A 27066-nucleotide genomic window follows, 5' to 3' on the forward strand; every position below is an offset into this window, starting at 1 on the left:
TTATTTTGAATTTTGGCTTTGCCTAATCTTTGGAGATGATGTAAGGTTCTTATAATTTTGTTATCAGTTTAAAATTTTAATTTGCCTTTTGGTGTTCTCCATTTTATTTCATTTATTCATACCGTAATTAAATAATTAATAATACTGAAATACGTAACTGATAATAAATAATACTGATACTAATTAATGATACTGATATACAATTAAATAATTATTGCACTCATATACGTAAATCAGTGCAATAAAATCTCGTTATACCGCGGATGTTAAGGGGCATTATGAATGTCTGCCTCAAATCTCTCACGTTGTAAAGAATAATCGAAAATACAGTATGATAAAACTTTTATAAACCGTTATATGCTGCAACACGTATGTTAACCTAGTATTAGCATAGTAGTTAATACGGTTTTTTATCGAAATACATAAATTAAGTTTCTGCTAGGCTACTTTTACCCAATATATAACAAGCTATGCAAAGAGAATTTTCTAACATTTTTATAATTTTGGAAGAGGGCAAGATGAGCTTGATCTGTTGGAACTGCTGTAGTCTATTCTTCAACAAATACAGTTTAGTCGAAACCAGATGTAAATATATGAATGTATTCACAAACATTCAACCATACAAGTCAGAGCTTCACAAATATTTAACCGGACAAGTCATTTACTGACGTTCAAAATCACATTGTCCGTTTTTTGAGCTGATGGTCGATTGTTCATCATTGTCATTGATGTACAAGTGGTCGATTGTTCATCATTGTCATTGATGTACAAGTGCTCTGTTTTTCATTATTGTCATATTCAGTTCCGGGAGTTTTTGCTTGTCAACCACTTTTGCAGAAACTGTGCTCCTTTTTTTTTTCTTTCATAAAGTCGTAATTCTCGCAGTTCATGAACTTTAAGATTAAATACAAATGACCTTCATCCAATTGAAATGTCAAAAATAAAGAGACTCACATTTGACAGTTGTAACAGCAAAATAGACAGAATGAAAGAGATTGGGAAATAGAAATAAACCAATCTCTTTTATTTTATTAATAAATAAAAAAGTTAAAAACCAAGCGAGACATCCATGGCTTTCAGACATCTTTATCATAAAATGATTTCTTTCAAATATAAGGGAACACAATCTTGCTTCGGATGGTACCTAAATCTAAACCAAACTAAACATTCATGGTTTTAAGACATCTCTATCATGAAATGATGTCTTTTAAATGTAAGGGAACAAGATTGTGCTCCGGATATATAAATTTACGGTATATCGAACAGTAGTATAATTGAACTTTTACTGTAGATTAGATGCTTATCTGTGATTCACGTTCTTCAAGCATCATTTACTAAATTAAAGAGTTTCTAATAAGAAATGTCTTTTTCCTAGCTTAAATTTTGTTTAACTAAGTTCAGTTGCTCTTTTTGAAACCTATTTGAGATAAGTAGTGCGTGTTTCTTGTAAAAGTTTATAGTTTTTAAACTAAAAGTTTCTTTTGATAAATAAATTTTAAGCTATTGTAAAAAAAATTTGGCAATACTCTATGCTTATTATTAGACTCTATGCTTATTATTAGATTTTAAGTTTTCCATTCATCGCTGAGGATTATGTAAAAAAGAGAGGAAGTTTGTACTGTCATTAAAAAAGCTGTAACAAAATTCTACACGAAATTTTTTTTTGAAATTAAAAATGTTTCCACGTGACCAAGAAATAACTTATTAATATAAAATTATAAAAACATTGATCAAAATGGCAATTTTTCTGTAAATACTAGTCATACTATGTGTGAAATGCCGAAAGAGGAAATACATATCTTGTCGCTAACGAAACTCACCGCTATAGTAACCGTCTTTGTAATACTGTCATATTGTTTTACCTATTTTTGATTTAAAGGCCTCCTTTTTGAGGTTGCTTTTGCTCTGTGCTCTCTTCGAATTTTTTAAACGTTCGCCTAACTTTGCAGCGATGGTATAGTAAATGCTTTTTAAACTAATGCCATAAGCACTGAAATTTTTAATCAGGGTGAACGGGCGGACTGCAAGAAGATTTTTGGAATTTTTCGCATATGTAATGTGGACTGAAGCCAGTTTCTTATAAAAATTCCTCCACGAAGGCAACACTTTCCATAGACAGATAACCGTCGAGCTGATTTCTTTTAATAATTTAATTTAACCTAAACATTTAAAGCACTAACACTGCATTCAACAATTAAAACTCAACAGATAATATAGAAATAGACTTGGTAATGATTAAAAATTTCTTAAATTTATAGTGATGGACCACCCAATAGATGGACAATTTACTGTCACAACAAGCGCATAGGAGTATATTAAAATTACATTTGTAGTTAGATATACAGAGAGGAGAATAAAGGAATTTGCCGGCACTTTCTAAGAATTTTAAAATAATTTTATTAACTTTATGTTTTCTTGGGTTAAAAAGACGAATCTGTACACAATTTAGATATATATATGTGAAGGGAAAGAAGCATAAACTGGTCGAATTCTTACAAAGATGAGCATCTGAAGTGAATGTTTCAGTGTTTAAAACTTCTGAATGTTTCAGTAACAAAGATTTTAAGCAAATTCTTATTTCCCATTTCTGGTTATTTTTCAATGTTTTTTTCCTAACCCTCGGATCAGCAAACCCTTAAAGTTTGTCAATAACCATTGATGGATAGCAGCGCCCACTTGGAAAACTGAAGACTGAATCCCAGCAAAGTTTTGGTTTATTTGATTATGGCAAAGCACTTGAGAGCTATCTGACTAAACGGAGGGATGCCTTCGTGTAGGATTTTCTAAGAGAACTGACTCGTATACACGTTGCAGATGGGGAGAACCACGAACACGCCCATGCAGCCAGCCCGTTCGCTGGATTAAAACCTCGGACCGAAATAGCAGTGTTCAGCGACTTTATCGATCGGTTGCTGGTAAGCCTCTCAGCAAAGGATTTCGATATTGGGAATCAGCTGTATAAAGCAATGGTTTTTGAGAAAGCATATACAGTTTTGATTCCTAAATTATAACTCTTACGGTATGAAATTCACTTTAAGTAAATACTCAACCTAACAGTTAACACACAGAGTTAGTTATGATAGACTATTGACGAATTATCATCCTCAACAACTATTTAACTGAAAATACAAGAACAAGTCGAGTTACAAGAACAAGTCTCATGGGACGCAACGGTTATGCGGCTAAGACACCAATAAGCCGCAGTTAAATTCCTACTTTTAAGCAATGCATATTGATTTTGAATTTTCATAATTTTCTGATCTGAACGAGTATTGAGACACGGAACAAAGAAAGATATATCTGAAATCAAAGCTAACTGTGCACTTTAAATGCCATAAAGTTTTATTTTTATTTCTTACAAACGTTTGCTATTGTATTATACCACTATGTCAATGTATTATTATCAAATATGGATAAACATTATACATGAGATCTGACTGGAGCTCTAGATGTGGTTTGTATAGAAAGATGAAAATTCCAGATTATTAGGTGATCTTTTTCTGTAGTTAGGCTTCTGAAGTTAGTTTAGTTTATGTAATCCCTAAAACTAAATAATTAAATTGGAAGAGAAACTCGTCAATGCAAAATTTAAAATTAAGTAAAAAAGTTTAAAACTAGGTCTTTGTTTAGAGCAGATTTTTAATAAAACTGTATCGATTTCGAAGCAGTCAAATTCAGATCCTCTTTTTTTCAGCAGGAAAACCTTTTTTACTCCTTGAAGGAAAGATTCAACATAAAACTATAAAGTGTTAATTAAAATAAACTTTACTGTTTTACTGTCGTTACTGCCGTTTTTATGTAACATAATTTTATAATTATTCATATGTTACACTGAATTATAAAATAAACATTTAGAACTCTGTATTAGATTTATATAAACTAAAGTTCCTTAAACCTTAGCTAATACGAGTATAGTTATATAAGTTAACCTCGTATAAGTTATATAAGTTAACCTCGTATAGCCTCGTATAGTAGTATAAGTTAACCTCCGAACTTTAAAGCGTGGTCACAGATATCGACAAATCACGCAGGTTACCAATAAATAGGTTTACCAGATGTCTTGATTTGTCAGGAAGTATCCTGATTTGATGATTTGATCCATGCATCCCGACCCATGTACCATTTTGTCGCCATATTTCGTAAAAGTTTAAAAATGCCTAATATATATGAAGTAAAAATAATGCAACGTCAGGTAAAACGGTGATTTGGAAAATTAAAATATCTCTTCTGTAATACTCGCTGTTGCCAATCTAAATATTTTCTATGTACATCTAAGTACTTTAAATAGCGTTTAAATGTTTTTCTCCTAAAAGGATGACAGATGTCTTTTTTACATTGAGCTATGAGAAAAGTCTTAGTGAAGCAGAATTAGAATGCAAGCATGCAAGGACACCATAGAAAAAGCGATATACTCACTAACATTTCGAAAGCACAGAGCTGCTTACAAAAGCGAGGTTTTGATCCTGGAAAGAACACTGCGAATAAGTTCGGAACTGTCTTCCGTACCGTACATGATAAGATGTTCACACCTTCTAATCTTACGGCCACAATACGCTAAGGAGCAGCAACTAGCGCAGAAGTAGTCGCGCACATTCTGGACAATATCTTCAGACCTGAGAACGCAGACATAGTTGACAGTAGAATCTGGACACCCGTGCGGTTTACTTAGACTATTCGGGTCTAGTCCAGGGAACGCAGACACAGACAGACAGACAGAAAGAAGTACAGGAGGCACCAAAACGTCGCCATGGGCAAAACTGGTATCGCCCCACTGCACTAACCATCTATAGAAGTGTACCCTGACCGGGCACGCTAGTCCCGCACAAAGAAAATCAGAGCCAGTGTTCAGCAATATTACAAAACCAACAAAGCAGGTATAGAACCGCTGCCAGCCGCCGAAGAAATGGGCGACATTGTTAAAGCATTAAACACCAACAAAGCCACAGGTCCTGATGGAGTAGATAATGGCATTCTGGAAGCCATTATCAGTACGCATCCATTGTTACTGTACGCCTACATAACTGCGTGTTGGCGCAACAGACATTTCCCAGCAGGCACGAAACTTGCTGAGGTGGTGCTCTTCCTTAAAGCGAACAAAGACCCTAATGTACCAACGTCTTGTCTCCCATTTGGCTCTCGCCTGCCTTGGTAAAGTACCAAAGAGAGTCGTTCTTCAAAGACTTAAGCACTTTATCCTATCTGGACAATGTATAAGTGAAAAAAAATACGCTTTTATCCCTGGCAGATCGGTGGATTACGCGCTGCAACGCTTACGAAAAATGATAGCAAATAACAGAATAAATAACTAGCATAGTCTCATTATATCTGTGGACATACAGGGCGCTTTCGATTCGGTGTGATGGCCTGACGTACTCAAGAGATTATAGGACATGAGTTGATCTAAGATCCTCTTTGACTTAATTTACAGCTACCTAAGTGATCGCCGCTTACAAGCCACTACGGACGCAGGAGTGCACTCACGATCAATGAATAAAGGCTATCCTCAAGGATCCTGTCTGGGTCAATTTCTTTGGAATATTGTAGCCGACACAGCGCTGAATCTCTTTAACACAGATCATCACATGGACATGCTGGCTTATACCGATGACGTTTTTCTGGTAACCAAAGGGCACAGCCTCAAAGCATATGAGACTAGTGCGCAAGAAGCAATGCACAAGATGGCCAAATGGGCCAATGATCATAAGTTAATTATTGCCAATTAAAAAAACCCAAGGTATGCTTATTTGACTGGGTAAGCACCATCAAAGAACCCATTGTATCAAACTTCATGGCAAAAATATCAAAATAGTTAGAAACTTGACATACTTTTGGGTTGTAATTGACGACACACTCACTTGGATGCCACATTTCAAGGAGGTCAAAGGACGACTTCACAGGATAGTCACAGGTACTCTGTGGTTGCTAAGCGTATTGCACTGCATGGGGCTTTTATGTGGGGCATAATGATCACTACTAAAATGAAAAATCTGCTACTCTCAGCACAAAGACCTTTCCCCCTAAGCATTTAAAAACCTCGCCTACTAATGCACTAAACGTGATTTCAGGACTGCCGCTTCTAAATCTCTTAGCTCAGCGCGAGAGTGCAATAGTGCGTATGCTCAGACTCAAAGAGACAACAAATTTATGATAGGACTTATGTATACACTGACTATGAGCAAAGCATTCCCGAGCCACCTTATCACCCGGCCGAATACAATATTTCGATTAACTGTAAGTCACCAACGTGGTTCAAAGCCATTGAAATCTACACTGATGGGTACAAAGGAGAATGTGGAACCGGTAGCGGATATTTTGTTCTACATGGGAAGCAGATCTTAAAGACCTAGGAAGGAAAGCTTAGGCACCACAACTCAGTTTTTCAGGCTGAACTGATTACATTAAAAGCTGCACTTGTCTATGCACTGGAAAATAACTATTCCAGTATTTATTGAGACTCGGCCTCTAGCCTTCAGGAAATCCAAGGTACACTGCTCAAAAAAAAAAAAAAAAAAAAAAAAAAAAGGGACAGTGCTATATCTCCCGTTCTACTGGGGCGATTCACGAAATTCAAATTGCGTTCTTCATGTCTCGAAAGCGCCACTTAGGATATATATTGGATTTATATATAGCACTATTCTAACATAGGTATTTTGACACAAAATCGGACTTTTTCTGAAATAACATACCAATTTTTTTACATATTTCGATTCTACGACTCAAATTATGCCAGAATACGAAGTTTTGTAAAAATCGTACGAGTAGTTTTTAAAATATTAGCTCTCAAAATTTTAGCTCCTCAATGTTAATTGAATTTGGCAAATATTTATTTATATCTCTTTTTTTTATTAAACTTGATTTTTTCTCTCACATTTCGAAATTTAGGTTAATTCCAAATAAAATTTACCCAATTTTTGTGTTTTATTTTTTAAATTTCTATTTTTAAATAATTTTTATAAATTTTTCGAAAAAAATTTTGAATTATAACCTATAAAATTTTTACCATCATCTTAAAGTAGGTATATTTTTAAGCATATCTGCAAAAAATGAGACTTTTTTATTCAAAATTTTCTAAGATATACACAAATTTACATATTTTCGCGTTTTGAAATTTGGCATCTTTTTTTTGAGCGATAATAACGCCAAAGGTGGTCTATGGTCTTCTGTTACACTGTATTGCCACAGCTATTTTTAACTTTAAATTTCAACTAAAATTTTACGGAGAGTTATTATATGACATTTTTTCCCACAATGATGCGTAATAAATATTTATTAATACTATATGAAAAGCTATTTTTTTAAATAATTTTTTAATAATTTTTTTTAAAATTTCTCTCTATTTTTTTTTTTTTTTTTTTTTTAAATAAGAGTAAATTTTTGTAAGAGTAAATTTTTACCTTCGGCGTTTTATCGTCTGCTACTTTACTTCGTTTAAATCGAATTGTCTAAAACTGAGAATTTTCGTTTGATGTTTATTTGAATTTTATGACATTAATTGCATAATTTATTTCTAAACAAACTGATGCTTTTGAAGTGGCTGAAAGAGCGGCTGGTACTATCATCCATATTTTTAAAGCACAGTATATTTTCATAGAAACATAAGATTTAGAATAATCATTTTTATAAAAGTCAAATTATGATATAAACATACAACCCTCTAGAGACTGAATTAATGGAAGTTCAATGGTTATGTAGGAATGATCTGCAGCTACTTAATCGCTGGATAAGTCAGCAGATTCTGTGGACAAGTAAGAATAATTATATAAACGGCACCCAACATTCTGAATTCAATTTACAAAGAGGATACGATGTTTATTAAATGAATTCAAGAAGTTTTAAAACATAAAAAATTCTTTTTTATCCTAAAATGTATTTTTTGTGAGTAGCGTATTTTCATTATTCTAATTTAAAATTCTAATAATTCTTAAAATTCTAATTTAGAATGTAATTGTCAAGAACTGAATCCTAATCATCAGTAATATAATAAGTAATTATTACGGTTGTTAATAAATCTTTCTTATAAAGTAATTGCAAATATTTCAAAAAACTTTCTGCCTGAATGCAAATATTTTTCTGTGCAAATATTTTTAATTTTATATTAATCAAGATTGCACACGATATTATTTATTTGCACTTCAATTCTTAACGTCAGTTCTAGTAGAAGTTACAAATCAATTATATTTAATTAAGGATTGGATTGGATTATTTAATTATGGCAAAGCACACGAGGGCTATCTGCCTAAAGGGAGGGATGCCTTCGTGGAGGACTTTCTAAGGGAAACTGGCTCGTATACACGTTACACATTGGGAAAACCACGAAAACACCCATGCAACCAGCCCGTTCACGGGATTCGAATCTCGGACCGAACTACCAGTGATCAGCGTCTTTACCGCTCGGCTGCTGGTGGGCTATTTAATTAAGGAATGACCATCTTATTTGACATTAATGACAAGTTTAGAGACAGCGTACCGTAACAGCAATTCAATTAATTCAATTATTGGCGCCGTATCTTTCACTTTACTCCCGATTGGCAAGCTACGTGATTTTTAATGAGTATTCGGCTTTTGCTTGTAACTTCACTTGAAAATCGCGCTTAAACTAGGTTAGTTGGTTATTTGAACATAGAAAGAACATGGGAGCTATTTGATTAAGATGCTTTCATAGAGAACATTTGTAAAGAGAACCTAGAAAACTACGAAAACCAACCATGCAGCCTGGGTTAGACTTCGCAACAAACAATTAGTATTTAACAGTCTTCAAATGCTAGGCAACTGGTGAGGCTCCAATTAAATATTTTATTTGTAAATATTTAAAATATTGTTGTATTCTTAGACACAAAAAGGAGAATTTAAGTTTTGTTAACTCGTTAGTAAACTACCAAGCCGTAGTGCAAATGAATATTCAATTTCTTTTGCAATAATTGTATTCACTTAATATTCTTGGAATATGAGCTAAAGAAGGAACGTTCTCGGAAGATTAAAGAAGTGTTTAAATCCAGTGATATTAGGTTTGTCTTACAAGCTCAGGATTCAAAACGATTCCGCAATTGCCCGAGTAGTTGACTTGTAAATGGCTGTGAATTAAGCAGATGACTTTTAATCTTACGTTTTCAGTCAGACAACGTATCCCCCCCAAAAAAAAGTACTTTGTATTGCATGGCAATGCATCTTTTCATTATTCAATAACCAGTCGGAGAACCGCTTGTGTTCCGTAAATAAGTATGTGTACTCAATCGTCCTGCATGTTCTTCAAATTTGTCTTCTTGTGATTTTTTTTTCTTTCCCAAAAACTAAAGTTGCCTCTCAAATGAAAGTTTTTTGACATTGAAGAGACAAAAGGAGTATGACATCTACTTTTAGAGGCATGTCAAAAACAGATCTCTAGAAGCCTTCTCTTCCATTACATGTTGTGCAGTCAGACAAAAAGTTGCATCAGCGTACATTCTATAATCTATTTTTATTACACTCTGATTACTTTATTAACATACAGTGAATATATACTAAATCTTTTACTTTAGCTCGGAATTTTTGACGGAATTGTTGTCGGAACTAGGACTTAGAAGATAAGTCAAATTAAATATTTCAATAACCCAATAAATTCAAGGTCGAAGTTTCAATATTTTATTTTCGGAAGGAAGGGAAATTTTTTCAGTTTTGGTTCATTATCCTAAGTATATTTGCTTCGATTCTTTATTTTCCATAAAAGCGAAAAATTTACGCTTGGTATACATATAACGCATAGCTTCAAATTAAAATTTAATAATATACAGAGTGGTTATAATTAAAGTTCCACATTGAAACGGTCATAAAAGGAAAACTACTGGATCAAATGTTATCAAACTTGGTAATGGTGTAAAGGAGGTCATGGGAATTTATTTTCCGCGAAAAAACGGAAGTTCGAAACATCACCACCAGGAAGAAATGGCGCTGTATGCAATATTGTTAAACGAAATATGGGTCGGAATCTAACTTAACCTTTTGTTACACGGGTTTAATATGTTGTATACCCTTAAGAAACTTTGAAGTAGGCAAATTACCATTTAAAAGCGTTAAATTCAATAAAAGTCGAGTGCGCCATCCGTGTAAGTGAAAAATTCGTCCGTGAAAACCACGAATTAGCGATTAGAAAGTGTGAGATCGCAAATCACTCGCACAAGTGCGTACAATCTGGAAATCGTTTTCTTACAGATCGCTAATTTGTAATTTTTGAAGCCTGAATTCGGCCCTAGAACATGAAGATTCAAAACGCTTTTAATCGATTTGTGCCAAAGAAATCCCTCATGTTTTCTACCTAGTTCCATTGCGTTCTCCTAATGCATTCGATTGCATAGCAGTCATTCCACACCGTCTGGTTTCATAACTGAACCATTTTTCTCTGAAAAGAAGTCGAAAGCTGGATCACTGTGATTGCACCTCGCTTAGAGTCAATGTTAAAATGTTTCGTGATACACGGACTGCACTAACGTGGCATTTTAGATACTAGGATTTCTATGCAGGGCTGGGCCCCACCTCACATGTATCGTACAGTTACTTAGGCAACATTTCACGAATGAACGTCTTATAGGCCGACACTTCCCCTCTTCCCACCAGACCTCATCCTCTGTGACTTTTGGCTATGGGGCTATCTCAAAAGCACTGTTTATGGTGATAATATAAACAATTTGGCAGAAATGAAAAATGTGATGCACTGAAATGTCCGTAACATTCCTTCTGATATGCTAAGAGTTGCTGTTGAGAATGCAGTAACATGATTTAACTTGCTTTCGGAAAATGCTGGACGCTACATTGAACATGCTTTGTAACACGTTTCGGAAAATATTAAACACATTTTAAACAGATGTTTTCGTGTCTTATTTCATTTAACAATATTGTGTACAGCGCCATTTTTTCCCTGGTGGTGAGTTTTTGAACTCTTTTTTTTCCCGCGGAAAATAAATTCCCATAACCTCCTTTACACGATTCCCAAGTTTGATAACATTTGGTCCGGTAATTTTCCTTTTATGACCATTTCAAATTGAAACTTTAATTATAACCACCATACTTCAATACTTCAAAGTATATATTCAAAGTATTCAAATATACTTTCAGGATACTTCAAAGAATTTAGGTGTTCAAAGAGAAAACACTTGGAAGTGTACACCAGCAAATACCATCAATTGAGCTTGTGTTAACAGAAAAGACAAAAACGATATCGTTGCAGATTAAAGTGAAGAGCGACTGGTTTTACACTATATGGTTGTGTAAATTACGTTATAGAACATCATATGGTATCATAAATGGAGAATCCCATGATTTTCTCAGTCGAATTATTTGAAGATTCAGGAGTTTATCTAGTCATGTATGTGGATGTCACCTAAAGATGTTTTTTCCCCCTTCTGATGAAACAGCGGCCGAGCGGTAAAGTCGCTGAACACTGGTAGTTCGGTCCGAGGTTCGAACCCCGGTAAATGGGCTGGCTGTATGGGCGTTTTCGTGGTTTTCCCCATGTGTAACGTGTATGCAAGCCAGTTTCCCTTAGAAAGTTCTCCACGAAGGCATCCCTTCTCTTAGGCAGATAGCCGTAGTGTGCTTTGTCATAATTAAATAAACCAAAACCTTTTGATGAAACCAGTCTTTACTTTCATCTCATACCTTCAAAATGTTTAGCCTCTAAAGACTGATAAAGGCTCTGACGAAATACTTCGTGAAGAACTTTCTAAGGGAAACCAGCTGTCATACGCGGTACACATGAGAAAATCCACGAAAACGCCCATGCAACCAGCCCGTTTACCGGGGTTCGAACCCCGGAGTGAACTACCAGTGTTCAGCGACTTTACCGCTCGGCCGTTTGTGGGCCTATATGAAATGGAAGGCGATAACTTTGTTTAAAATGATTGTCAGAAATACCAAAATGTTTCGAAAAGTTGGATACTTTTTAATATACTTTCAGAATGCTTAAAGAAAAAGAGAAGAAAAATAAATTTTTTCGTAAAATTTAGTATTTGTATTTTTTTTAATTTAAAACTTTTCAATCTTATGATATTTGATTCTTGCGATTTCAAAAATAAAATATTTGACTAAAATATGAATAACATTTTAAGAAACCAAATGTAGGATAAAATTGTGTAAAGCAATGGGCACAATGATAAAACTGTTTAAAGCAGTGTATGCAAGTCATCCTAAGTTAAAATGTCGGTTATACATCTCTCTTATTTATATATATCTTTTCTGAACGGAGCATTGAAAGGCGTGTAAAACTGTGCTTTACTGTATTTTCTCTTTTAATATAGTATGCAGTTTTCAAACGCATCGTAGTCTGGGTTACAAAGTATTCTTCCGAAAGAAGTCAAATAAATAAAGTTCAAATAAATAAAATCAAATTCTGGAAAATTGATATTAATAAATATATTTAAAATGCTCAGTTCGAAGGAATAAATAGAAAATTTTAAAACAATTATCTGAAGAGATGCAACACAAACAATTAAAATAAAAGTATAAAAATTTAAAAATTACCTAAAATAATAACTATGACGAAAAATTGTATATATAAAGAAAACTATTTGAAAAAAAAATAAACACTGCACCTTTATTTACGCAGTTCGAATAGGTAAATAGAAATTTTTAAAACAGTTATTCGAAAAAAAAAATGTGCAACTTAAACAATTAAAATGAAATTCGAAAAAGAAAAAATTACTTACAATAATAAGTTATAATTAAAAATATAAAGAATATTATTTGGAAAAAAGGAACGATGGTGACTTTTTTCCTCGCACGGGAAAGGAAACTAGGTTACCATATATTAAGAAGTTCGCCAAGTGAAGTATTTTTGGCGCAAACTAACAAAAAAAGTGCCAACATAAATTTGTGAATTTCTCCGTAAATTTCGCTCCAAATTTTACAAAATTTCATATTTAGGCGTAATTTGAGTCGTAGAATCGAAATATGTAAAAAAATTGGTATGTTATTTCAGAAAAAGTCCGATTTTGTGTCAAAATACCTATGTTAGAATAGTGCTATATATAAATCTAATATATATCCTAAGTCGCGCTTTCGAGACATGAAGAACGCAATTTGAATTTTGTCAATCGGCCCAGTAGATCGGGAGATATAGGACTGTCCCATTTTTTTTTTTGAGCAGTGTACATGTAGTAAGGGCTATACAAAAACTCTTAATAAAGACACCAAAACACTATATGCCTGAACTTCAATGAGTGCCTGGCCACACCGGACTACTGGGTTATGAGATTGCAGATGCAACAGCTAAAGAAGCGGCAACTGACCCCCACGTTAGCACACTTGATGTGCTTCTCCCGGCCTCGTTCTTAAAAGCCGAGCTCGAGAGAGAATTATTGAAACGTTGGCAACATGTGTGGGAGACAGAGACCACTGGCAGAAGAGTTTGCAGATTTTTACCAAAAGTCTTCCGGCTTCTAAAAAGTGGCTCGCCTCACTGCACCCAGTTTCTAACAGGGCATGGTCTCTTCATGACTTACCTGCTTCAGACCATCGCTTCAAGACGACGCGAAAACGACCATTTCTCATGCGGGATGGCAGGAGATCCGGACCATTGTACGTTCGTTTCCAGAGAGACCGCCGAACAACAGCTTAGACAGCCAGTAGCTGACCACATCCATGCATGGGCCGAAGCTACTTCGAAACATGACTATGCATTGAAACGCATATGCAATTGCGTTAATATTGCACGTAAAATCTCAGACAGGCTGACGTAATTCTCACCTCCCATCCTCGTCACCAGTACAACCCCGTATGTTCTGCACTTGTAGTTAATTTATTTTATTTTAAATTAGCTTTTTCTGTTTATACTTATTTCCTTGAACTGTGTATTTTGAATTATGTATTTTGCCTTATTTTATGTATTATTTTTGCTGTTTTATCAGTCACTCCGTTAATTGCTCATATATTGCTCAGTACTAAATTATTGTTCATGTTGTGGATGCCTATTGTAACCTTCTATCTATAACTCTGTAAATATGTAACTGAAAATGTTCTCTTCACTCGCAATGCACCTTTCTTCCACCACTGCACCACTAACTCGCCCAGCATTTGTTTGCACCACCTCCAGCACTCGTCCTGAGCACAATGTGTGTTATGTGAATCAAGTTAATTCCGTCAGCGGATCTATATGGCCGATATGCTAACAGCCCCAGTGGATCGGCTGCCTTTGCTGTCGGTGGAAAGAAAGTGCTATCATGCCGGTGTAGACTTAAGAACCAACTTCAGCGTTTAAATTACTCCGCATAGCCCTTGGCTAATAAACAGTTAGATTTAATTTTAATTTAAAATTCTACCTCTGAGTTCCCGCTATAAATGCTCATTGACTTGTAAGCTCCACTTGTGCCTTCTATGCAACTTACTTAAAAAGAAGAGAAGTCTCAAAGAAAAGAGTGTTTTGCATCCTTCTTAAGTCCTATTTCATTTTGGACACATCGATATGTCGCTTACAAGTCCATTTGAGGATTTGTCACACGTTACATTTAGTTAAGGCATTTTCTCCACAAGTTAAATGGTAATGAGTTTTGTATGCTATTAAGGATAACTGAGGATTTTTGAAGAAAGTTCGCATAGTGATAAATACTAATAACTCAACTTATTGTTGGTTTTTGTTAACAACTTCCTTATTTAGATTTTTCCTTCCCGGAGACTTATCCTAGTAGGTTTTATTCTCTGTTATGAATAGTTTCTCAAAATTGCTGAGGTCTGAGCAAAAAAATATTATGGTAAACCTACCAATAAAACATATTATGCCATTTACACTCTAAAAGCTGTGAACTGATTGATTAATTATGCTGTAAATTTGGTTAATTATTCATCCTTGCGTTTACTGAAATTTTAAACAGCTGATTTCAAATAATAAATATCATTCGTATAATTTGTGACAGTAAAATAATTGCAAACAGTGTTGTGCATATTAATTTTTAATGCAGATGCAGAGTGTTAAATGCAGATAAACTGTAAAAACTGTGTAGTTACCATTTCCAACATATTATTTGCTGGTGGTTGAACTTTGGCTCTGTACAAGTTATGAGCTCCAACTATTACATCTTGAGTCTGTTTGGTCCTTGTTTCAGGATTCCTAGCATTAATTGCTTTGTTGCATTCTAAAAGACAATTTTTTTTAAATTATTCTTAAATTACAATAAAATGTATTCAGGATTTTCACATGTGGTCTGTTTTGTCTAAAATTAGGAACTAAGATAGTTTATGCATTCTCCTCTAAAGTTTGGTTTGATTTGGTTTTACTGATTATGGCAAAGGACACAAGGGCTATCTGCCTAAGGAGAGGGATGCCTTCGTGGAGGACATTTTGAGGAAAACTGGTTCGTATATACGTTAAACAACGGGAAAACCACTAAAAAGCCCATGTAGTCAGCCCGTTTGCCTGGATTCACTTTTCTAAGGTATAGTTTTGTTTTTGTTCCCATTGCACGAGTGGAAGTTCAAGTCAGAAAAACAAGTAAACAAATTTACGTAAAGCTGAAATTTAGTATACGATCAAATTTTATTATGTCGATATAATTAAAGGCCATTTTGTTACATCAGATTTCGTTCGTTATTATATATAGATGGATACTTTCCATATATGCTGCCGTAGAATAATTTACCAAAATAATTTAATAGTAACTAGAATTTATTGCATCTAGGTATGTCACTAAATTAAGTTGTTTCAATTTTTTAGTATCTTCTAGGTTCAGTTGCTTGTATAACTCCAAGTTGCAACCGTTTTATTTTTCTACAGGATGTGATTTAGTTTCTAACCACAAAGTGCCGTTTAATTAAACTTTAACTGTCATTTGCCAAACTTCATCGGAATTTAATCCAAACATAATCAAACACTGAAAAAAAATAAATAAATAAATAAAAAATAAAAAAATAAAAGAAAGAAACACACACACACACACAAAAAAAAAAAAAAAAAAAAAAAAAAAAAAAAAAAAAAAAGGGGACGGTTTTAATATCTTCCGTTTTACTGGGCCGATTGACGAAATTCAAGTCGCGTTTTCCATGTCTCGAAAGCCCGACTTAGGATATATATTAGATTTATATATAGACTTTTGTTCTAACATAGGTATTTTGACACAAAATCGGACTTTTTCTTAAATAACATATCTATTTTTTTCCATATTTTGATTCCGCGACTCAAATTATGCCTAGATATTAACTTTTGGAATTTTTGGGGAGAAATTTACGGAGAAACTAAAAAATTTATTTTGGCGATTTTTTTCAGTTTTCACCAAGAATAATTCCCTTGGCGAACTTCTTAATTTACAGCAACCCATTTTTCTTTCCTTTTTCTTCATTTTCCACGAGCGGAAAAAAGGTCATCGTTCATACTTTCAAATAATTTCAAGAAAGTGCGTAAACCACACCTTCGTTATTATCGCTTATAATAAATACGTCAAATTTCAAAACGCGCCAAAATGTAAATTCATGTATAGCTTAGGAAATTTTGAATAAAAAATTATAATTTTTTGCAGGTACGCTTAGAAATACATCTACTTTAAGAGGATAGCAAAACGTTTATAGGTTATAATTCAAAACGTTTTTCGAAGAATTTATAAAAATTATTTATAAATACAAATTTTAAAAATAGTTCATAAAATTGGACGAATTTTATTTCGAATTAACCTAAATTTCAAAATATGAAAGGAAGAATCAAATAAGTTTCATAAAAAAAGAGAGATTAATAAATACACTGAAGTGCCACTGAATTAAGGAAAGACATGGCTATACAAATTTTGTAACGCTGTCACGCATTTTGGCTCACGTGAGGATGTTGTTGTAACTGTTTATATAGCTAGTAATATAGCTGTTGTTAATCTGTCATTTCAGTTGCCAGTATGGGTAAAACTTCTGAGTTAGACACCTCCTATCGCGGACACATAGTAGGCGCTCGAAGCATAGGCTATTCAATTTTAGAAATCGTCAGAGGACTAGGATTTTTAAGGTCTACAGTGTCAAGAGTATAATGAGAATACACGGATGGGGGGGGGAACTAGCGATCGTGCAATTTGCAAGGGACAATGAGTCTTGAAAGAGCGTGGTGTGAGACAGCTCAGCCGCATTGCACACAGTCAACGAAGCCAAACATTAGCTCAAATTATCACCCAGCTGAATCAGGATGATAGTCGTATATGGGCTTCGGAAGCCGTAGATCCACAACAGTACCATTACTCAATTCATGTCGTCGAGCTCACGTCTTGCCAAGGCAAGAGTACACAGAGAATGGACTCTAGAGGACTGTAAACGAGTAGCATGGAGTGATGAGTTTCGATTCCGACTACCTACGCCAACAAAAGGCTGAGAAAGGGCGTCAGACAAATGAAACCATGGATCGTGCACTCCAGGTTGAGCGCAACCAATGGCGGCTAAGTCACAGTCTGAGGTGTTTTCTCTTAGCAGTGTTTGGAATGTTTGGCAGTTGTACCAACCTCCCTCAATATGATTTGGTACGTAGAGTTGCTGGAAGATCATCTTTATCCATTTATGTCGTCCTGTCATTCACATAGAAATGAAGTATTCCAGCAAGATAAATGCACCTCTCACAGGTCCCGGTTGGCTACTGCCTGGTTGGATGACCATTCCTCTGACTTTTCTGTCATAAACTAGTCACCTAGAAGCTCTGACTTACTGAGCACATTTTGGAGTCTTGGAGAAAGATGAATCCACATAATACAACACTAGCAAGCCTTCCTGAATAATGGACAATTTTATCGGACGTTTGATTAGCCATTCCCGTAGAATGCTTCCGCAAACTTATTGAATTTATGCCTGGTCGTGTGCAGCCATTATAAATGCCAGAGGAGTCCTAACTCGTTAATGGCTTGCTATCCCTAATTCAGTGGCACTGCAGTGTATATATTAAATTAAATTAACACTGAAGAGCTAAAATTTGGAGAGCTCATTTTTTTAAACACTATTCGAGCGATTTTTACAAAACTTAGCACTTTTGCATAATTTCAGTCGTAGAATCGAAATATGGAAAAAATATATTATGTTCTTTCAGATAAATTCAGATTTTGTGTCAAAATACCTCTATTAAAACAATTCTATATATAAATATAATACATATCGTAAGTTACGCTTTCGAGACATGAAAAAAACAAGCTGAATTTCGTCAATTGGCCCAGTAGAACGGGAGATATAGAACTGTTCTTTTTTTGCGCAGTGTACCAGATAATATATGAATCAGGACACTTTATCGCATAAATCTTTTCCAGACTGCTGGTATATCCGCAGCCTCCCCTTTAAAAATCCCTCAAATCAGTTAGTAGTTGACAATCAAGATGACCAATTTGAGCTACTCATTTCTTTAGACGCACATACACGTACTTTCCACATTCCAGTGGAAATCCTATTGTAACTCCATGGCTGACGTCCAAGCAGAAAAAGAAATTATTTTCAGATTTTTCCCAAAAGAGCATATTATCAGTTGTCAAAGCGAACTTAGAGACGATGTAACTTCCAAATGAGAATGGGAGGAAATTTGTCCAGAAAGTGCCAACTAAAAATCACATTTTGAAAATTTTGGGCAATTTAATTTAAAAATACACTCTGTCACTATTGAGTACTTTACTCACTACTGAGAACACAACATAAAAGAATTAGAAATGTTCGTAGAAATTTTGATTGTAGTATTATCAACATTTATTCCAGAAATAAGACATCATTTCCAAGATTCGTTTTTAAAAGAATATGGTATTTATAGTTTTATATTATTCCTTTCTTATAAATACTATAAACTATATTTTAATACTCAGTGAGGATTATTAAGTGCAGTAAAAAATCCGAAATCCCGACCTCCGGACCACGAGCTAATTAAAAAAAATTCTTTTTTTCCCAAATTCCCTCATAACAAAGCCTTGGAACGAGAAGTTGTAATATAATACTCAGCAAAAAGGAAACGGTGTGCCGTAAAATCTATTTTATTTCCGACTGACTGAGATTTCTGCATGTCACATTTAAATACCTCCTGGCTAGGGAGTCGCAAGCAGCCAGTAACAATGCATGTATTAAGCCATTCCGGTGTCGCTATTTCGGCCGGTAAGTGGGCGAGCAATTTTTGTATCTGACCTAAACAATAAGTGAAGCTCCAGTATCGCTATGTCTACATGTCATCTTACTGGATTTAAACAGATGATCTAAAAATCGTCGAAGTCCCGACAATTTTCGATCTCAGAATTTGTACTGCTTTCTTAATTTTGTTTTATCTATTTTAATAATTTCGTGACTTATACTGAAAAAAATGCCATTCATACCACAAAAAATTTTTCCTTAGTCATTTTTCCTTATTCCTAAGTGTGGCTTCTTAACGAGGTTTGACAAAGCGCTAATTCGTATGAGTAAGGTTTCTCAATGTATAAGTCGATGTTCCCATTTGAGTAAGTATAAGTTTGACAACAAGCAGTTTAATTAGCATATCTAAGAGAAGTTTCGTTTTGAAAACTATAATTTGACAGTATATAGTTGAATACGGACATGAATAAATTTACTGAGTCTAATTTACGAATAACTTTTTATTTGAGCCATGAGAGCTGCACACATTGTTTTTGGCGGGGGAGGGTAAGAAATCTAATGAAAAATAAAATTACTCACCCCATGAATATGTAGCAACAAGAAGTAGGTTTGGTACCAATAAAATCGCAGAATAAAGAAGGTGAATGAATCCAGAAGCCATCTGCCTTGGAGAAGAGTTTTACTACTAAAAAAAGTACTTTATAATTTTTTGGTAGTATAAATATCAATAATTATTATAGAAAGGAAACTGACAGAAATAATATAGCGCATTTTGAAAGAAATAATATAGCGCATTTTATTAATACCACCTGAATGACTGAACCAATTAAACCGTGGTTTCAGTGTTCCCATTTATTGAAATTTCTGAAGTAACCTATTCATATAATTATGGTATTGCAGTAAACATGGACTCTCTCATTATCACAGCCACGAATACAGTTCAAGCAACACTTATATCCCAGTCACAACGCTTGTCTCAACCAAAAAAAACCTTTTCAGAAGCATTAAAACAAGCGAAAAAGCCCAGCTTAATTATCAAACCCAAAGGGGACATATCATCAATTAAATTAAGAGAACAGCTACAAGCTAAAGTACCAATATCGAAACTCTAAGTAAAAGAAGAAAAATTATACCAAATAAAGGAGATGTCGAAGTCTTAGTGTAAAACACCAGAAAATGTTTGTCAGCAGGAAAAGCACAGCAGGCAAATGTATTTGCAGACATTAAAAAACTAATCAGAAGAAAACCAAGGTGTTCAATACATGATGTCTCAGCATTTACTGATCCAGATGAGCTCATTAACGTGCCATCACTAACACATCAAGAAGCTCGTATAACGCACTCTTCCTTCTTAGAGAAAGAACAGAATTAATTTAAATGGCTTATTGAATGCGAACCTTCAAGTTTCGCAACAGCAGTCCAACATAAAAGACTCTTCATGGGATGGCATTCTCACACAATTACCGCGTACCTGGGCATCAAAAGATATTATAGCAATAAACATGGCATCATATAATTATGGCCCCAGTTTAAAAAAGAAATCATTTAAGGTGCGAAAAATTATGATTATATGATAATTTTAGTTAAAGTATAGTACAACTCCAATTATCCGAACTCCGACTATCCGAATCGCTTTCAGAATTCCAGAATTTTCCAGAATCAGCTGAAGAAGAGAAGGAAAATGAGAAGAAGAAAAAAGAAGAAAAAGAAAGGGAAGAGACAGGACAGGATGAGGATGACGTGCCACCTGAGGAATTAAGAAGCATTCTTTTGAAAATTCCTGGATGTTCAGAAGTTAGTGCTGACCATACAGCAAAATGGATGCTGTGTGATTCGTCAGATCCTAGGTTTCAAATTCTAAATGATGATGAATTTATTGAAAGCTTAAGAGAAGAAAGTGTCGAGGAAGAAGATGACCTTAATGTCGAAGTTGAAGCAGACACGGGACCATCAGCTAGTGAAACGTTTGCCGGCCTTCAAACTGCATTGAAGTGGATGGAGCATCAATCTAAGTGTGACGCATGCAACTTTTCATTGTCAAGCGGATTCGCGACTTGTCTGCCAGAAAACTTATGAAGACAGTCAAATAGCTTAACTTTGACCGAGATTTTCAGCAAGCAATGAATTTTAGCACTTGTTAAGTACACTATACAGTACGCTATATAAAATGTACGTTAAAGTGTTGCCTTTTCACATTAATTAATTAAAATCTCTTTTTCTTTTAAAATAGTTTTTTTTCTCTCATTTTCAACATATAGTAATTAATTAAAGTGTACAAAGACCCTTTCTTCAGAAAAAAATTCAAATTATCCGAATTTTTGATTATCAGAGTGAGGGGCCTGTCCAATTGGTTCGGATAATTAGAGTTTTACTGTATTGTTGTATTTCGCGAAATGAACGCAGCGCATAGCAAAATTCGTGTGGATCGAAAATTATTCCTCAAAGCGAAATCAGTCCCGCATTACGAGGTGTATGCGAATTTCATCACATATTAAAACGCTAGGCTAAATTTGTTTCACTTTCTGTTCATAATAAATGCAAGATATGGTCTATACACAAACAATGATAACAGGCAAAGGAGTAGTGTCATAAATAATGACATAATATCGTACAATAAAGCCAATTTCTTGATGTGTTATAAGATGTGGAAGTTTTCCAAAATGCGAAAATTTATTTAATTTGAAGCGAGAAGAAGCACAAGTCAGGAATAAGTACTAGCATCTCAATAAGATGAAATGAAAAGTGTGGCTAGCTCGTTCAGTACCAATACTACGCATCTCCCCTGTTCTTCAGGATCAACTATCCTGAAGAAGAGGGAGATTAAACAAACTTATTGAATCTTGAAACTAGGACATGCCAAAAAGCCAAAGCGAAAATGAAAGAATATAAAGACAGCTGACTCTGCAATCTCTTACAGAAGACTGGGAATACTCAGATTTAAACTAAACTAAAGCATTATAAGGCCATGTACACTGCGAAGAAAAAAAGGGAGTGTTCTGTATCTCCTGTTGTACTCGGCTGATTGTCGAAATTCATATTGAGTTTTCCATGTATAGAAAGTGCAGCTTAGGATATATATTAGATTTATATATAGCATTATTCTAATATAGGTATTTTGAGACAAAATCGGATTTTTTTCTGAAATGAGATGTCAACTTTTTTCCATATTTTGATTCTACGACTCAAGTTATGCCTAAATATTAAATTTTGTAAAATTTGGTGCGAAATTTAAGGAGAAATTCAAAAATTTATCTTGGCGCAGTTCTTCAGTTTGCGTCAAGAATAATTTACTTGGCGAAATTTTTAATTTATAGCAACCTATTTTCCTGTCCTTATTTTCATTGTGCGAATTTGCGAGCCGGTGAAAGCAGATAGAAAGTTTGCATTTCTTATAGGCAAGCTGGGTTGTTGTTTGAAAAAAAATACGCAGTGATTAATTATTCCAAATATCATTGAGCAATAAAAATGTTTTTTACAAAGTGCATCTAAAACGTTTTAAGCCTAAGTTTTTTAACAGATTCCATAAACCTGCCAAACACTAAATTATTTCTTGCGATGTCCAATTTCAGTCTTTCCCACTCCGGGCTTTCTAGAAATGGCAACTAGAACGTACTTCTTCAGGCTTTTCTTTACTTCAGATTTCCGTGGAGAAACATAGAAAATCGTGCAATTTCAGCCTTTTATGGCACCATCAAACAAATAATTAAAAAATATCAAAACACATTCTAGCTAAAATTGTATTCTGTGCATACCAGATTGATTCCTTCTTCAGGTTTCCGGAGAAAAAACATAGAAAATCTTGCAATTTCAGTTTTTGATCTCATCATGGAAGAATAGTTTTTAAACAAATAATTAAAAAAAAAAAAAAAAAAAAAAAAAAACTAGTGAAGACAGAATGAAAAAAAAAAAAAAATCTGAAATGTTTCAGATTTTAAATTAATCCCTTTAATCCAAAGGGGCGTTTTTTAACATTTTGTGTGTTACCTTTCTTTATTAAATATCATGTTCCTCGCACTTAAACCATAAGATCCAGTGCAACAGCAATATCTCAAAATAGTTTTAAAACGAGCATATCTTTAGAATTTCCGATACAGAGACTCACGCGCTGGAGATAAAAATGTTTTTTCTGCACAACGTTGCCATTGCTCGCTTTGAAATCCTTGAGTTTGTTAATCAAAAATTCGTTAAAGTTTTAAAAAATAGGAAATCGATCATAAAACAAATTTCAAATTTCAAATTTGGTCTTCCACATGCTCATATTCGTTGGAGGATTACGTTATTCAAAATTCGATGACTCTATGTACCGTTGTTTTATCACAATACGAGAAATATACATACATTTATGCAGATTTTTCATTATTTAATTTCTTCAAATATAATGCAGGACTCTAACATTTTGTGGCAACAGTTTGAAAAGTGAACCGACATTTATGAGTCCGACGGAAAATGCCAAAACGAAACTAATAGTCCTTCGGGATTCAAATCCCTTTGGACTAAAAAGAACACATTCTAGCTAAAATTGTATTCTGTGCATACCAGATTGATTCCACAAAAAATCTGCTGTGACAGTTTGCCGTAGAATTTTTATTAGCAAGAAAATTTTTACAATATTTGTTTTCGAAGCGGAAAATTCAGCAATAAAATATAATATATATTAAATAATCCGAAAAAAATTGTACACGAAACTAAGGAAACCGAAGAAAGAGTATATTTTAAGGCTGGTAAAAGGTATCTATTTCAATAAGAAAAAGTTGGCATACTATTTTGTTCAGTAAGCGGTTTTAAAAAATCAATTTTCTTATATATGGTTTAACATGGTTTACGACGAACCGCATATTTTAGTTAATAAAATGAAGAATCAATTGTATTGAAAATTGTGATAACAACGTAATTTTCACTTTTCTTGAGTCTTTGGAGTATCATATTTTTAAATTAAATTTAATGTAAGCCCAATCCGCAAAAGTTTTTTTTTTTCGCTTTCAGTTAAGTGAAGAATTCTCAAAATATTTTAAACAAATTGAATTGTAATGAAATAAAGCAAAATTAGATACAATCATCAGGGCGTTTAGATATTTTGTAAACTTTAGAGACATTAGGTTAATTGGAAAAGCCGGAGAGATGAAAAATTAACAACACCTTCCCCGGGAATCGAACCGCGGACCTCTGGAATACCGTCTCAGTGTGCAGAACAACTACACCACGAAGGCACGCTAGAAAAGCGAGAAAAATACTTTATATATTCCTCCTTTTAAAGGGCGATTGGGGTTTTAAGGGGACCCAATCGTCAATTTCAGGGTGAGGAGAATCAAAATCCAACACCCTTTTAGTTCGGGCGCCACTGTGGAGACATTAGGTCAATTGGAAAATCCGGAGAGATATGGTCACTTTAATTAACCCGTTCCACCAAACTAAGTTAATGACACTACAGGGTTAGGAAGTTATCCTAGTCGTTGCTAGCAATCTGACGGTTAGACCGCCTTTCTACATTTTACATTAATTAGGGAAACCATTCGTCAAATCCTGGGTGTGGAGAATCATCATCCACCACCCTTTTAGCTCGGGCGCAACTGTAGAGACATTAGGTTATTTCGATGCTGGAGAAGTGATGAATGAGCAACGCTTTCGCCGAGAATCGAACCGCGGATTTCTGGAATACCGGCCCAGTGTGCAGAACCATTACACTACGAAGGCATGCTAAGAAGGGCGGGAGAAATACCTTACAAAACATTAGCTAAATACGAAATTTAAGGGGAAGCGTCAATGTGATATCATTTTCATACATATTTGTCAATTACAGTACCTCCCCTCATATTTTTCGAATTCAGCACTAAGTATGAAAGAAAATAGGCTAAAATAAGACTATTTTTTCCAGAAGATTGATCTAGGAAAGCTTGAAATGGGACATAACTATTGATTGCTGTGATTAATAGATCTTAATGCAATTATTTCAACTTGGAACAAAATGATATTTTAAGCAGTTATCATTTGCTTTGATCCAACGAATATCTGTAGCCATGTGTTCAACAGCTGATCAAAGAATAACAAATCCTACTGCGATACCGAAAGGTATGGGCTCGAATCCTGGAGAAGGCATGGATGTTTGTATATGTATAGTGTCTGTGTGGTATCAGGGATAAATAGTTCATTCAGTTGCGAGACGATTTTTTGGAAGTCGCATATCCCAAATTAATTTTAATCATACATATTTGTTTTCTAATAATGCAAATATTTTAAATAATTTGTGTATATATGTAAAGTTTTAGTCAGTTTTCCTTCTAAATTCTACATTTAAAGTATCCTTTATTATGTAAGGATTATGTTATTATGTAAGGATTATGTTAATTTTATTAACAGTTAAATTTTAAGTTCCTTTCCTGTCAAATTCTTAACTTTAACTTACTACTTCCGGCCAGAACGTAGTTTTGGATTTATTCTGAATACTTAATGAGGAGGGGCGGCATTTAAACCGCAAAGTCTACTTGCAGAGTCAGAGAGAATCAGAGTTTCTGATTTCCGCGCGTCTGCCTTTTGGCTACTCTCTCTCTCTCTCAAAATTATATAGATTATATAATTCTCAAAATTATATAGCTCGGCCGTACTCAGGCCCTTGATAAGCTTCGTAGTCAAACAGAGTTAAGGGCCAACTCGATTAGAATCTTGATAGCTTCGGCTATATCTCTTTAGTTAATCTTAGTCTTAGTTTTAGTTTAATTTTTAGTCTCTTAAGTTCAAGCCCAAGTGTCGGCTTTTATTGTACACTCCAAGGCGGAGTTTTGTTAAATCTTATTGGAATAATAAAGGGTTAGTTACCCTTCCTTCTTGTTGTTTCTTGTCACACGAACTTAAGCAATTATTCGCTAACTAGTTCTTAAAATTCGTCACTTTCTACATTAACTGAGAAATGCACTAGTGAGAATCTTACAATGTAATATGGCTTCTTGTGCTGTAACAACGTGCCGTAACACTTATAGAAATACGAAAGGAAGACATATTGTATTTCATGCTTTCCCAAAAGACAATTTGCTTTTGACGAAGGAATGGATACATAAATGTCGAAGACAGGATTCTATTAATGCGAAAAAAAGCAAGGGAAACATTGCTCCAGCGAAAACATTATTTTCAAGAACTACCGCAAAAGGTATACTCCACCTCACAGGAAATCAAAAAGCATTTGACTTCTTTGAGTTAATCGACAATTTTTTTGATGTTATGAATAGTACCAAGCCGTACCCTCCTTCAGATAAATACTTAAAGCAGCATTTGGATTAAATGAATATCATGAAAAACAAATTCAAGTTTTGGAATTAATGAAGTCATTGGTGGATTAAGAGTTCAGGGAAAATCCAACATACTGCCTTTCCAAAAGGAATAATAATTTCAATAAATTCTCATTTTGGCCTACACCAGGATTTGAAATCATCGTAGGATGCTAAGTATATTTTAACCTCTAGATTAACTCAGGATGCACTTGAAAGTCTCTTTAGTCAGATTCGAAGGCTTGATAGGTTTAATGACCATCCATCACCTGGTGAAGTTATACGCCGCTTAAAGCAATTAATACTCCCTAATAAGCTGCAAAATTTATTTTCAAATGTGTGCATGACTAAAGAAAGCAGAAATATTAATTCATATTTAACATCAGAAATACTTGAAAGGGCTTTAAAAACTGAGGAGGAAGATGCTTTTCCATTAAATACTATTGATGATTTGGATTTGGATTTCATAGAGGAACCTTCTCCTATGGCTTGGGAATTAGAATTGAGTTCCGCCAGACAATTTTCGACCGCCGAAAAAGAAATATTAACATATGTTGTATATGATTAATATATGTTGTTAATTACCTGCCAACGACAGGCGCAATCTGGTTCTTCTTGCCATTCGTGGGCTTGTTCTGATGTCACTATCAGGTAAAGGAGTAACAAACAATAATGGTTTGGTCTACAGCGAAAATTAATTCTTTTTTTTAAAGTGAATTGTGTCTGAAAATGAAGCCTGGTGCTTTGCTTATGACCTTAAGACGAAATGGTGATTATTTGTTTGGCTTAGAATAAGTTG

The 27066-nt window shown here is 34.3% G+C and overlaps 1 protein-coding gene across 1 annotated transcript in view; it reads right to left on the minus strand.

Moving 5' to 3' along the window:
• LOC146998091 (cysteine-rich venom protein TEL1-like) overlaps positions 1–19705 on the minus strand; it is a 70122-nt gene extending 50417 nt beyond the window's left edge. Inside the window, exons 1-2 of the mRNA XM_085812446.1 lie at positions 19591–19705; positions 14968–15095 (exon numbers count right to left, since the gene is read on the minus strand). Coding sequence (XP_085668572.1) covers positions 14968–15095; positions 19591–19672 — 210 coding nt within the window. The 5' untranslated portion in view covers positions 19673–19705. The remainder of the gene's footprint in view (positions 1–14967; positions 15096–19590) is intronic.
• Between the last annotated feature and the right edge of the window lie 7361 nt (positions 19706–27066).

This window comes from Stegodyphus dumicola, chromosome 3 (genome assembly GCF_044657685.1).
Source record: "Stegodyphus dumicola isolate Sdum_Otavi_A_Nest chromosome 3, ASM4465768v1".
NCBI lineage: Eukaryota > Metazoa > Arthropoda > Arachnida > Araneae > Eresidae > Stegodyphus > Stegodyphus dumicola.